Genomic DNA, 13631 nt, shown 5'->3' on the forward strand with positions numbered 1-13631 from the left:
ACAGGTCTAGGGGAAATAAGGACAGAACAGAGCTGCGGTGGCAGAGACAGAGCTGCCAGGGTCAGAGGGAAGTCTGAGGAGCAGGGGGAAAGGGACAGCAGGGGCTGGCATGTGGCAGCCAGGTGGGTGGGGGCCCAGGGCTGGGTGCAAAGCCACAAGTTGTTGCTGAGCGGCTGGCCTTGGCGTCAGCTTCCTCAGAGAAGCAGCTGCTCTGAGCCCCCGACCCCCACCCCGGCTCTGGAGGAGCAGGAGGGCAGCATGGGTGTGAGTGGGGAAAGGGCGGAGAGAGGCTTAACGGTGCAAGGTCAGGGAGGGGAAGCAGCCTCATGACCCTGACCTCCAGTCCTTCCTTGCTTTAGGCCTCAGTTTCCTGAAACAGTGAGGACTACAGACTACTGCTGGGTTCTGGCTGCTTCCCCGTCTGGTGCTCAGTCCCTGACAATGGGGTGGGGGTCACAATGACATAGGAGGCAGCCCCACTTTCGGGGAGTGGGTAGGCCAGCAGGAGTGGGTTAGGTCCCCCACACTCATCCCTTCCTCCCCCTCTCCAAGGTGAGTTAAGGACATGGTGCTCTCTCACCCCGCCCCCCTTTCATGGTCCCAACAAACTCTCCCTCAAGGCAGAACCCTGCTGTGACCAGGGGACCGGGGCTCAAACAATGGGCTGTGAGTGTTCACCAACAGGCACCTCCACCTGGCCCACCACCACCCACCTTCTCAGGCCAGCCAGGCCCAGCATCTGCCAAGCCTTTGGCACTGGCTGGCTACTCCCCCCCACTACCTGGAGGAGTGACAGGAGCACTGTCTTAAAGGAGCAGGAATGCCCAAACATGGAGAAGGGGGAGAAGACTGGACCGATCACAGCTTCAAGGGAGTTGAGAGCTGAGGAAAGGAGGCAGGCTTTACAGGATGCTGCTGCCAACAGGGCCCTTTAAGGTTAGTCATTTCTAGCTCCCTCCACTTCCCAGAGGGGGGGACTGAAGCCAGAGAGGGAAAGCCACCAGCCAAGAGCCGCAAAGGATCATCATCAGGGTGTGAACAGGGATGGAGGAAGGCTGAGCAATGAGGCGCTCGCTCTCTTGGATTCCTCCCACTGGGGGTCTCCAAGCCGAGCTGGTTCTCCCTTCCGATGTCGGATGCTCAGAATGGGAGAGGTCTAATTCTGAAGGATGTGGGGATAGAGCCTGGCCAATCCCTGACCAGTTCTGAACTCGAGTTGAACCATCCAGAAAGGCTTACAGGAAATCGTCTCAGGTTCCTCCAGCCAGGACATGCAAACCTTGGAGAATAGGAGGGGTCCGTGTACCCCTCCTCACCACCTTCAGAAGACAAGTCCCAGAGGCTGCCAGAGTTTAGAGGGAGGGGGAGCCTCGCAGCACCAGCTGCTGCTAGATTAGGAGGGGATCAGGCCCTACACTGCCGGCACTCGGTGCCATCGTCTTTCCTCACCATCTCACTTTTAGAATACATAGCACCTAGATCCCCAAACCATCCTCACCTATACAAGGCCAAGTCTATCCCCAGTCTCCTAAGGCCAAGGTTTGGGGGAGTCCCAGGGATTAGATAGAACGGGGAGAGCCAGCAGGCTTCCCTCGGCTAGCCCAAAGCCGGGTGGCCTGTGCGCCCAGCTGTCTCCTGTCCATCTCCCGACAGGACACAGGCCCAGAATAGCAAGGTCATAAGCATGGAAAGGGCCAGGAGGTGGGGGCAGAGGCTGAGGGGCGTGAAAGGAAAAGGGAGAGGCAGAATGATGAGAGGCAGTGCTGGATGGAGGCGGGGAGGGGAGAGGGCCAAGCAAAATAGGTGAGAATCTGCCATGGCTGGTGAGCTCAGTGGTTAGAGTGTTGGCCCTCTCACAGAAAGGTCTTGGGTTCGATTCCCCATCAAGGGCATGTACTTGGGATGCAGGTTCAATTACCAGCCCCAGCTGGGGCATGTGGGAAAGGCAACCAGTCAATGCCTCTCTCACATCAATGTTGCTCTCTCCCCCTCCCTTCCACTCTCTAAAAATCAATGTGGGATGAGGATTAACAACAACAAATAGGTGAGTCTTCAGAATCTGGCCCTTCCTTGTTGGCACCCACCACCCGCAGAGCTGGGAAGCCCAGGGGTGCCTTCCACTGGAGGGCACAGCGCAGCCCAGAGAGCAGAGCCTGGGCTGGAGAAGGACTTGGCTGGGAGTGGAGGGACGAAGGAGGGCGGGAGCTGTTGCAGACTCAATACCCACAGGGCAGGCACATCATGTGAGTGGTCTGCGGGGATGAGATGCGGAAGGTGGACCAACTGCACGAGGCTGCATCATCTGATTTCCAATAATCTGAACTTTTATGTGAAATTTCAATGGAAACATTATCGGAAACATTATCCAGGTCAAGCAATGTCAGTAGCTCCCACCTAGACGCAACCTCCTGTTTTAGGCCGGGAGGGCCACACACTGCCAAGGCCACACAGCAAGCGAGAGGCAACGCCAATGCCCTTTGCCATCTGTCCTCCACCCCCCGCTTGGCTCCGAGAAGGGGGAGCGTCAGCCTGACCTTGGGCCCCTCTGCAGCCAGACTGTGTGAAGTCTCTCCCAACACAGCCCCACGCCCAGCCCAGCCCAGCCCCATGGCCTCTCTGCCAGCTTTCTCCCTGAGGAGAGAGCCTTACTGAAGAATTCAGAGCAGGAAGGGTCCTTGGAGATTGTTGATCCTGCTGCTCACGGTCCTGTCTCATTAAGAGAACGTGCCTGGAGACCCCGAGAAGCACTGTTTGGCTCTGCACTTACCGCTCAACACACAGGGCAGTCCCAAGAAGCAAAGGACAGAAAGTGCAGGACTAGGGAGCAAAGGGACTTCATCGGACCGGCCCTCTGGCCGCTCAGCTCTGGGGCTCACAACTCAAGTGGGCTACCTTCCTGACCCCGTCCCAGCCCTCACGGCAAACACTGGCCACAGTCACCACGATGAACTGAGATAAACCCTTTTATTTATTTATGCTTCTCCATTTTGTTTAAAACAACAACAACAACCACCTTAATATTAACTGACAGCCCTTCCCCCTCACCCCTCCTTGGGCTGGGGGGTAGATAATGGGGAAATGGCCCCCAGGGGCGGGGCTGACCATAGAGCCCCTTGGAGAGGTAATGGAGCCCAAGTCCCCTCCCCAGGGGACGGGGCACCTGTAGTGTATGAACTGGGGAGTTAACGGGACTCTTGAACCTCTTCTTGTACCAACATATATGCCCTTGGCCATCAAGGGTAAGGAAGCATATGGGGAGGGGATTCCTACCGCTCCTCTATGTCCCTGCTCAGCCCCCGTCTCAGGAACTGAGGGCTGAGGAGCAAGAAAGTGGAGAAAGGGTGGGGGTAGGGTGTCACACAAAGGAGTACTGGTTATTAATGGCTCTGGGGTGGCCCCCTTCTTCTCCATCGCCCCCTAGTGGTAACTGCTGGAGCTGCACCATCGGTGTTGCTTCAGGGACCCCACCAGATCCAGGGCCTCCCTGGAGCTCCACGCCTGGTGTCACGGCCTCTTCCAATTCAACCATGGGGACCAGCTCAACCACGGGGACCAGCTCTTCCTGGACCCCTCCACTGCCCACTTTCTCTTTCTCTTGCCTCTCTTTGGCTGCTGTGGCTGTTGCTGCTGCCACTTCTGACATCCCCGACGCCTCTTCTGCCCCAGGATGTGGGGGATCTGTCCATGAAGGGGGTTCAGGGGGTGGGGGTGGGTCGTGGGAGGTGTTCGGTTCTGGATAGGAATGGTAAGAAGACAGACTAATTGTGGAGGGTGGCAAGCTCTTGCAGCAGCCTCCCCTTCACTATCCCCCCCAGGAGCCATGTGCTATCTCCCACATCCCATCTTCTGAGCAACCCCCCATCCATGGAAGATGGATCATGGGCGGAGGTGAGAGGAGGACCACACTTACACACAGTCACTCGCTCCGAAGGGCATGAGGGTGGAGGAGGCATCGGGGTAGCATCGATCTCCCTCGCACACCCCTGCATGGCTCCCGGCCTGCTCTCGGCCTGGGGGGGAGGGGCAACGTGGGGACAGATGGGACGTGGGGGTGGGGAAAAGGGAGAGATCAGACAGGGACATCAAACATTAAGGGAAGAGGGAGGGGGATCAAACAGAGCATTCCCCAAAAGGGCAGGCCCAAGGCAAGGTGATGAGGAAGGGCAAAGACAAGGGGCGGTGTATCCAGGAGACAGACAAATGATGGAACAGAGGAGTCTGATGGAATGGGAATGCACCAACCCACACTCAACTTCCTCCCGGCTCCAGCAGGAGCCCTGCGCCTTCCTACCTCCTCGGCATACATTTTTCCCTTTGAAACCCCAACACACAGGCCCCTTCTCTCCCTGTTCTCCCCAACAAAGCCTCTCCTCTTCACAGGCCCCCACCCCACCTTTCTGGCGCACACACCTCCTCACTTCTTGGGTGCACGGGCACCTCCTCCCCTGCAGACCTGCTCTGCTCACCCTGCTGCCGCTGGGAGGACACAACATAGCTGCCAAGGACAACGTCACTGGGGCCTCCAGACTCCAGCGGGATGGGGTGCACCCGGAAATGCTTGAGCATATCAAAAATGGACTGGAACCACAGGTGCTGGACCCGGCACTGACCCTCCTCATTCAGCGACAGACGCAGGTGCTGAGGGCAGGATGAGCGAGGTGAAGCAGGAGCCCGAGCCCCTGCCAATTACGGAGCACTTCTCCCTGATGGCAGCGTCCCCACTCCACCCGCCAGCTCCCTGCGGATAACAGGCCTTTTCCTGTCACTCACCTTGGCCTTGCCCTGGAAGTTGAAAGTGAGGACGTATTCGCCCCGCCTCGTCTCACTCTGACGTACCAGGAAAACACCATGGGAGTCGGTGCCTCCGGCCAGTACTAACTGGGCAGCCTTGAGTCGAGAGAGCATCCCGTGGAACCAAGGATACCCTGAGAGGGGCTGCTCCCCCTCACCTCCCTCTGATTCCCCCTGGAACAGGAATGACCCTTCAGGAAGGAGAGAGGGAGGGAAACCTGGGTGTCAAGGAAGCCTCCCCCATCCTGGGAGAAAAGCCTTGCTTCCCCTTCCTGTGTCACTTCCCTCCCCCCAGGTCAGCTCCCTCAGGATCCCAGGACAAGTTTCAGGTAGGTGGGCAACCATGCCTGCACACAGACACACTCACACCTCTGGTACCTGTGGCTGTTTCTGGAGTGTCCAGGGGTGGGTAGGGGGTTGAGAGGGGATGAACTGTCCCAGCTGGGGGTTCCTCTTCAATGGGGATGCGGGGTGGCAACTCTGGGGGAAGCAGTTCCATTGAGTCAAAATGGGAGGCAGCAATGGAGGCGGAACTAGGGGAGATGGATGCTGAAGGGCGGTCTGAAAGGCCCCCATATGCCCCTGGAAAAAAACAGGAGGGCAAAGTTGAGAACTGGAAAAGCTACTTTCTAAAAATATATATATATATTTTTTATTGATTTCCGAGAGGAAGGGAGAGACAGAGACAGACAGAAACCTCCTATATAATAAAAGGCTAATTGCAAATTGTCCCTTCAACCCAGAGTTTGACCAGTGGGCGGGGCCGGCTGCCCGGCCCCTCCCCCCCACCAGGCCAATAGGGGCAGGCGGGCCAGACCCCACCCGTGCACGAATTCGTGCACAGGGCCTCTAGTCAGTGATGAGAATCATTGATTTGCTGCCTCCTGCACACCCCCTACTGGGGATCGAGCCAGCAACCCGGGCATGTGCCCTTGACCGGAATCAAACTTGGGACCCTTCAGCACACAGGCCAACACTCTATCCACTGAGCCAAACCAGCTAGAGCTAGAGAAGCTACTCTTGGACAGGAGTGGTCTGCCTGGGCCACCTCCCACTAGTCCGCCCTGTGTGGACTGGCAGGGTCAGCTGGCTGAAATGTTGGATCCTTCTCCAGGCAGGGACCCTGATATTTTCCACCAATAGCTAACTTAGATTTCATACACTGCTCAGGGGTTACAGTTACTGAAAGGAGGTCCTAGAATCCAAAAGTGCCTCTGCCTTTTTTGTTGTTGCTGTTAATCCTCACCCGAGGATATCTTTCCATTTATTTTTATTATTATTTTTTAATCCTCACCCTAGGATATTTTTTTCCATTAATTTCTAGAGAGAGTGGAAAGGAGGGAGGGAGATGAGAAGGAGGGAGGAGGGGTGAGGGGGAGAAAAAGAGAGAGAGAGAGAAACATCGACATGAGACATTGATTGGTTGCCTCCAGCATGTGCCCCCACCAAGGCTGGGGAATCTGCAACCAAGGTACATGCCCTGGACCAGGAATCGAACCCAAGACCCTTTGGTCCCCAGGCCAACCCTCTAATCACTGACCCAAACAGGCCAGGGATCCACTGATTTTTAGAAAGTGGAAGGGAAGGAAGGAAAGGGAGAAAGAAACATCATGTGAGAGACACATCAATTGGCTGCCTCCTACATGTGTCCTGACCAGGACAGGGGACCAAACCTGCAATTCAGGTATGTGTCCTTAACTGGAAATCGAAACCCTAACCCTCTGGTGTGAGGGCTGATGCTCTAACCACTTAGACACACTAGCCATGGAGCCTCTATCTTTTGAATTGACAGCAGAAATGGAGACAAATATTTTTGCATTAAAAAGGGGTCCCTCGCCCCAGCTGGTTTGGTTCAGTAGACAGAGTGTCAGCTTGCAGACTGAAGGGTCTTGGTTCAATTCCAGTCAAGGGCATGTACCTAGATTGCAGGCTCAATCCCTGGCCCTGGTCAGGGCGTGTGTGGCAGGCTACCAATTGATGTATATCTCTCACATCAATGTTTCTCTGTCTCTTCCCCTCCCTTCCACTCTCTCTAAAATCAATGGAAAAATATCCTCAGGTGAGGATTAACAAAACAAAAAAACAAAAATGTTTTAAAAAGGGGGTCTCAACTTGACCAGCCCATGTGGCTCAGTGGTTGAGCATCGACCCATGAACCAGGAGGTCATGGATAGATTCCCATCAGGGCACATGTCCAGTTGCAGGATCCAGGCCCGGTAGGGGGCATGCAGGAGGCAGCCAATCAATGAGTCTCTCTCATCATAATGTTTCTATCTGTCTCTCCTTCTCCCTTCCTCTCTCTAAAATCAATAAAAACATTTTTCTTTAAATGGGGTCCTGCCCAGGCCCTGGCAAAATAAAAAAGGTCCTTTTTTTGGTCAATAGGACAAAGCCTCCAACTCTCAGAGGCATCAAAGATCCTCCTTCTATGCCCTAGCCGATTTGACTCAGTGGATAGAGCATCGGCCTGCGGACCAAAGGGTCCCAGGTTCTATTCCAGTCAGGGCGCATACCTGGGTTGCGGGCTTGGTCCAACGTGCAGGAGGCAGCCAATCAATGATTCCCTCTCATTATTGATGTTTCTGTCTCTCTTCCTCTCTCAAATCAATGAAAATATATATCTTTTTTAAAATCCTCCTTCTAGCCTTGATTCTCTTCCTCCTCTGAGCTTCCAACGCACTTTCTTCTTGCTTGTGCTGCTCAGAGAACACTAAGCACAAACTCTCCATTTTAAAGTCCTGCTTTTTAGATGTCTTGTCTGCTCAGCTAGACTGTGAGCCCATGGAGGGCAAGGAGCTAATTTCAGGCATGCCTGCACCCCCCACCTGCCCGAGCCTAGCAAAGAGCCAGGTAGGTACGAGGGCATTCCCGAATATCTGCTGAGTGGCAGGCGGGAATGTTGTACACAGTCACCGCTCAGATGAGTATGTGTGCAGAGTAGAGCGCAGTGGCTCAGGCATCAAGCTGGCATAGCCCATCTTTGTTAGCGACTCTCAGGTGACGTTGGGAAAGCCATTTCTCTTCCCTGGTGTTAGCTGCCTAAGAACAGAGGGGATTAGAACTGATGGCTTGTAAGGTCTGTTCTAGCTTTAAAATCCTATCGTTCGTTTTACTCATCGAACACAGCCTATAGTTATATCACTTGGGTTGCGGGAAACGAGTTAAGTCGGCTCGCGTGAATTGCGCGTACTCCGCGGGAGCCGTCTTAAACTCGGTTCATATAGATTTGCGGTGGAGTGCGGGAAACGTGTAAACTCGGGCCGATTGTAACTGCGTATTACCAAATATTTCATTTCAATCGAACCCATACTTCAAAAGATATAGGCATTTTAACTCGCCATCTTATATTTTGGCGGGAAATTCACCCGACACCGTAGTGATATGCTAGGCCAGGGGTGGGCAAACTTTTTGACTCGAGGGCCACAATGGGTTCTTAAACTAGACCGGAGGGCCGGAACAAAAGCATGGATGGAGTGTTTGTGTGAACTAATATAAATTCAAAGTAAACATCATTACCTAAAAAGGTACGGTCTTTTTTTTTTTTTAGTTTTATTCATTTCAAACAGGCCGGATCCGGCCCGTGGGCCGTAGTTTGCCCACGGCTGTGCTAGGCATTGTGACCCTGAAACTCAGAATGGAGGGTCATGAGGAAAGGGTGTGGTAGAGTCTAGAAAGGTGAGCTGGGGTCAGGCAGATTTACAGGTCTCTGTGTTTATGTGTGTGGGTTAGGGTATGCACGTGCTTAGTCAGGCTAAGAAGTACAATTAAAGAAAACTGGTATCGCTGACACATGCACAGACACAGAGTCAGAGCAAAACAAAGATGTGTACAAAGTGTTCTGGAAGCGCCCTAACCGGTTTGGCTCAGTGGATAGAGCGTCGGCCTGCGGACTCAAAGGTCCCAGGTTCGATTCTGGTCAAGGGCATGTACCTTGGTTGCGGGCACATCCCCAGTGGGGAGTGTGCAGGAGGCAGCTGATCGGTGTTTCTCTCTCATCGATGTTTCTAACTCTCTATCCCTCTTCCTTCCTCTCTGTAAAAAAATCAATAAAATATATAAAAAAACAACAACAACAAAGTGTTCTGGAAGCTTGGAGACGAGAACCGTATCTGCAGCCAGAGTGGTGGTCTGCACAGGCTTAGGGGAAAGGTGACAGGCTGGGCAGAGAAGGCAGGCTAGGGGTTTCCTTGGAGCTTGTGTGGGGTGGTGATGCTGATGGTCCTAAATGGCAAACTGTGGCTTAGCATGTTCTGGGACAAAAGACAAACATTTGGTGGGTGGGCGTGGGTAGCTGAGAGGCAGGAAAGGGTTTACACTGGAGAGGGCCTGGAGCCCCAAAGCAGGGGGTCTTACATGGTAGGTCTGAGGTTCCAGCTCTCTAAGGCTCTGCCTTACCCTGTGACAGGCGGTCGTTGCTCTCGCTGGGTCCCAGCAGCAGATCCTGGCTGGGCAGACTCTCTGAGTGATTCAGGCAGGGCAGTTCCAGGCCGTCTGTGTTCTCTCTTGTAAGAAATGAGGCCCCAGGGGCCAGTGGGAGGGTCATGGGGTGGGGACTGGTAGCAGGGCAGGGCCTGCAGAGACAGGGAAAATGGTGCTGGTAGGAATGTCACCAGGTGAGAGGACAGGCTGCTCCCACCCCAGCCCCTGGTTTCCTCACCCCGGGCTCAGGCATTCTTGGATGTCAGACACCCAGGCCTTCACATGTAGAGCATCAGCTGTCTCCAGGATATACTCTGAGGAGCCTTCCACCTATGGGACAAGAGGAGGTCCATCGGCATTGCCAGTTCCTAAGGCCTAAGGCAGCCCTAATGAGAACAAAAACATCCTGCCTCTCCCCCCTGCTCCCAGAAGAGCTGTAGCTTCAGGGACCTACGCTCAAGGAACCCGCCGTGCATGCACCTCCTCCACCAATGCCCTTGCTGTTATGTACTGAATGCCTTCTCCCCAACAGGAGTGCTCCACGGGGCAGGGGAGCTCACGGCTCCCACCTTAACCACAAACGTGTTCTCCCGATCAGGCATCTCCAGCGCTGTGGTCGCCCGCACATCCGTGATGGTAGAGCAGGGAATGCTGAGCCGAGGCCGAGACGCCTAGGTTGGAAGAGAACAAGATCCTGACCTCTGGTGGGTAAAGACCATCTTTCCCTTCCCTCCACAGATCCATCTTTCCCTCTACGTCCTAAGGGAACTAGACAAAAAGGAGTAACACTACTCCTTCAGTCCTGCCCACAGCTCCTAGCTCAGAGTCAGGAGCCAGCTTTAAAAACCAAAGCCTGGCCAGTCTGGCTCAGTGGCTGAGCATCAACCTGTGAACCAGGAGGTCACGGTTGGATCCGGGTCAGGGCACATGCCTCGTTTGTGGGCTCAATCCCCAGTAGGGGGCGTACAGGAGGCAGCTGATCAATGATTCTCATCATTGATGCTTCTACCTCTCTCTCCCTCTCTGAAATCAATAAAAATATAAGACAAACAAACAAACAAAAAACCAAAGTAAGCCAAGCTATGCATGTGGGCGATTACCACTTTGGCAGTTCAAGCATTCACTCCCAGTCACGCCCCTCCTCTGGGTCTCACCTTGGGTGGTACAAAGAACTCCAGGCGACTTCCTCCTCCTCCTTCTCCTTCACTTCGAAGCAGTAAGCGACACTTCTGCCACTGAGGCTGCCCTCCTCCCCCTGAGGTAGGCCCAGCTGCCCCTCCTCCCCGGCCCACTCCAGCTGGGTCAGGGGCTGCCTCTTCAGCCCCCATGAAACTCAGCAGCTCTTCCCTCTGCACCATCCCGGCCCCATCCCTCACGGTCCCTCCTCCCCGACTGAGTCTCAGCCTCTCAAAACGGTGAGTCCATCTGTCCCCCGGGGATGTTCCATCACTAACCAGTCCCCTGCCAGCGGTCCCAGCCCCACCAGAGGAGTTGGAGTTGCTGTTTCCACCTAACACTGGGGGGCCTGATGAGGTCTCCAGGGGCCCGGCTGGGGAGGGGGGGTCCACGGTCCCCCGCCACTGCAGGATGCCACGGACCGAACCTCGGACGGAGCGACCCACGGAACGGAGGGAGAAGCGTTTCTTTAGCTTCGGCTTCGAGGAGGAGGTTGTAGAAGAGGAAGAGACCGAGGAAGGGAGGGGGCCGGCCAGGTCCTCGGATGATCGAGAAGGGCCCAGCACAGCCAGAGGCCCGCCCACCCTGCAGCTCTCAAGGGACAGGTCATGTGGTGGGATCTCCACACCAGGACTCAGAGGGGCCAGGATGGGCGGTGAGAGGGAACCAGAGGCCCGGGCCACCTCAGCTTCAAAATGCTGCAGGAAGAGCTCAGCGAAACGGCGGGAGAAGGCAGCCTCGGCCCCCGGCCCTGCATATTGGGGGTGGGAGGCCAGGTACAGGCGAAAACGGCGGGCAAAATCCAGGGCCGCGGCCCGGGCATGGGACTCACAGAACTCCCGCCAACTAGGGGGAGGGGGTGGTGGCAAGGGAGGAGGAGAGGGGAAGGCCCCATCCTCCAGGGAAGGGGCACCATTCATGATGGTCCCCAGGAGGTGCAGAGGGGGAGCCTGCGGGGAGGGGCAGCAAAGAGGGAAGCGGCCAGAAGACACGGGGTGAGCGGCAGCAGCTGCAGGAGAAAGAGAGGCACATACACCGAGTCACCGCTGAGGTGGGACCGGGGGCAGAGCCCCACCCGAGCCAGACTCCCTCCTCCGGTCTAGACTCATCAGAGAGCAATGGGGAAGAACGGCAACTGCTTCCCTACCCTTTCCAAGACCCTCGCATCCCACAGGCCCCAGCCAGCCAGCCAGCTCCCCGAGGTCTAGCTGCACCCACCCTGCTGCCTTCCCAACCCACTTTCCCAGGCGCTGGTTCCAGGAGTGATAAAGGGCTGTCTAAAAAGTCACCTCCCTTCTCTAAAACAGACCCTCCGATGTGTACCATATGCTTCGCAAGTGCCGTTCTTACCTTTCCCTGTGGGAGCCTTAATAACCTCTACAACAGATGCGGAACTGAAGCTCAGAAAGGTTTCAGGGACTCGCTGGACCAACCTCAGCCACAGCCTCACTGCCCCAGCTCTGGGAGGAGCTGGGCCTGCAGAGCTCAGAGACCCGGCCTCACTATCCCCAAGTCCAGCTCTTAGGGAGGTTGCTCATTGAGGAGGGTGGATGGATGATGGATTGAAACAGCAACTGTCTTGGAAGCTGACCCCAGGGCCCAGCACCCAGCCCTGTGTGAAGAAGGCTTGCAATGGCCACAGCCCACTTCTTTGCTGCCCCTTCAGCCTGGAGCTCAGAGGCAGCAGCACCAGGTGAGGAAAGGCTATGAGGTCGGGTCAGGGCAAGTCTTTGCTGGCCACAAACTAAATAAAACGTAACGGGGAGCGGGGGATCCTCGGCCTTTTCACCTCCCTCTTCTCTCTCTGGGGAGTGCGCCCTAAAGGCTGGCTAGCCTGCTGGTTAGGGCCATGGCTTATGGAGTCGGGCTTGGGATGAAATCCAACCTCTGACACCTATTAGCTGTGTAATCCTGAACAAATCATATGTCCTCTCTGAGCTTCAGTTTTTGTATCTATCGGGAGAATTAAGTGGAACACATCAGTGCCTGACACAAAGTAAGCACAAAATAAAGGACCACCATTATTGCTATTTCTGTGGGTTCCAATCTTCTAAAGAGAAATTAGAGAAGGAAGGGATTTCCCGAGGTCTTACAACTGGCAAACGGCAGAGCTGGACATGGAATTTAGCGCTCCTCCCCCCTATTATACTGGAAAAATGACCGGCACCAGGAGCTGGGGTGAAGGTAGCTCGGGAAGATTCTCCCCAAAACCCCAGACTCCTATTGAGACCCACAGTCAGCACCCCCGCCCCTTCCTCCCCGGCCTCGGCCCTGCACACTCAGGTGCTCCAAGCACAGGGACCACCCCAACCAACGCGAAGCCCGGAGATGCCGGAGTCATGGAGCACAGGGGCCCCGAGCCAAGAGGTGCGGACACAGAAGAGAAACCGAGCTCTAGGCAGAGAGACCTTCGCGCACAGGTCACACCACCCTCCGCGCCGCGGGCGGACCCAGCGCCCTCGAGACCGCTGACCCTGCGGACTCCTGGGCCGGTGACTCAGTTTCTCTTCTGTCCAACAGGACTCAGACCCATCCGCCCGGTGCACCTGCCTCTTGGCTCAGGTCTGATAGTCCCCGAAGGGCGGGCGGCGGAGGGTGCAGGCTCCGCTCCTGGCTTGGACCTCCGGGCCCGCCGCAGCCCGCCGACCCGACCCTACTCCCCGGACACCTCTACCCACCCATTCCCCGGGGCCGCCGTCTCCGGGGGGCCACCCCGCCTCCTGCACTCTCCGCGCCGAGCGCCCCCCTGCCTCGGGGGCCCCCACGCCCGCTCCCACCCAGGGCTTCTCGGAGGCGCCAGCCGGGTCGCGGAGAGGAAAGGAGGACTGGGAGAGGGGGGTTCCGGTTCCGGTCCCACCTGCATCTCGGTCCCCGCGGTTAGCTCCGGCGGCGGCGGCGGCTCCCGCTCCCTGCCCCTCCCCCCACCCCGCGGCGGCCTCCCCGCCCGGCTCTGCGCAGGCTCCGGGACCCCGCTCCCGTCACCGGAGGCAGCGACCATAGAGAGGAGCGGGCGGGAAGGGCACCTTCACGCTCACTTCCGCCGCTCCCGCCCCGCGCTCCCGGCGGCCTCGGGGACGGAGCGGCCGAGGGGAGGGCTGCGTGCCCAGCGGGAGTCCGGGGCCGAGGTGGGGAGTCAGCCTCAGAGAAGCCACTGGAGGGGGTGGCGTCGCGAGGCCGCCGACGGCCAGAGTGGTCGCCGGGCCCGGCAGCAGCGAGCCGGGAAGGCGTTCTGACGGCGCGCGGCG

At 56.6% G+C, this 13631-nt stretch overlaps 1 protein-coding gene across 7 annotated transcripts; it reads right to left on the bottom strand.

Annotated features, from left to right (window-relative positions):
* Positions 1–2940: 2940 nt before the first annotated feature.
* SH2B1 (SH2B adaptor protein 1) lies at positions 2941–13631 on the bottom strand. 7 transcript variants are annotated; one of them, XM_006105372.3, is made up of 10 exons: positions 13244–13630; positions 10365–11395; positions 9780–9881; positions 9449–9540; positions 9187–9362; positions 5170–5373; positions 4771–4982; positions 4467–4638; positions 3911–4010; positions 2941–3732 (listed from the first exon to the last, which is right to left on the bottom strand). In XM_006105372.3, the coding sequence occupies exons 2-10, from the start codon at positions 11304–11306 to the stop codon at positions 3696–3698; spliced, it is 2037 nt and encodes a 678-aa protein (XP_006105434.1). In that variant the 5' UTR covers positions 11307–11395; positions 13244–13630; the 3' UTR covers positions 2941–3695. The 7 variants fall into 7 exon arrangements, 6 of the variants coding, with proteins under 6 accessions (XP_006105434.1, XP_023602210.1, XP_023602206.1 ...); XR_002826885.1 differs by lacking the exon at positions 13244–13630 and having other exon boundaries at positions 2948–3315; positions 3600–3732; positions 10365–12808; XM_023746438.1 differs by having other exon boundaries at positions 3565–3732; positions 4411–4638; positions 13244–13631.

The sequence above is a fragment of the Myotis lucifugus genome, unplaced genomic scaffold, assembly GCF_000147115.1.
Source record: "Myotis lucifugus unplaced genomic scaffold, Myoluc2.0 scaffold_678, whole genome shotgun sequence".
Lineage (NCBI taxonomy): Eukaryota > Metazoa > Chordata > Mammalia > Chiroptera > Vespertilionidae > Myotis > Myotis lucifugus.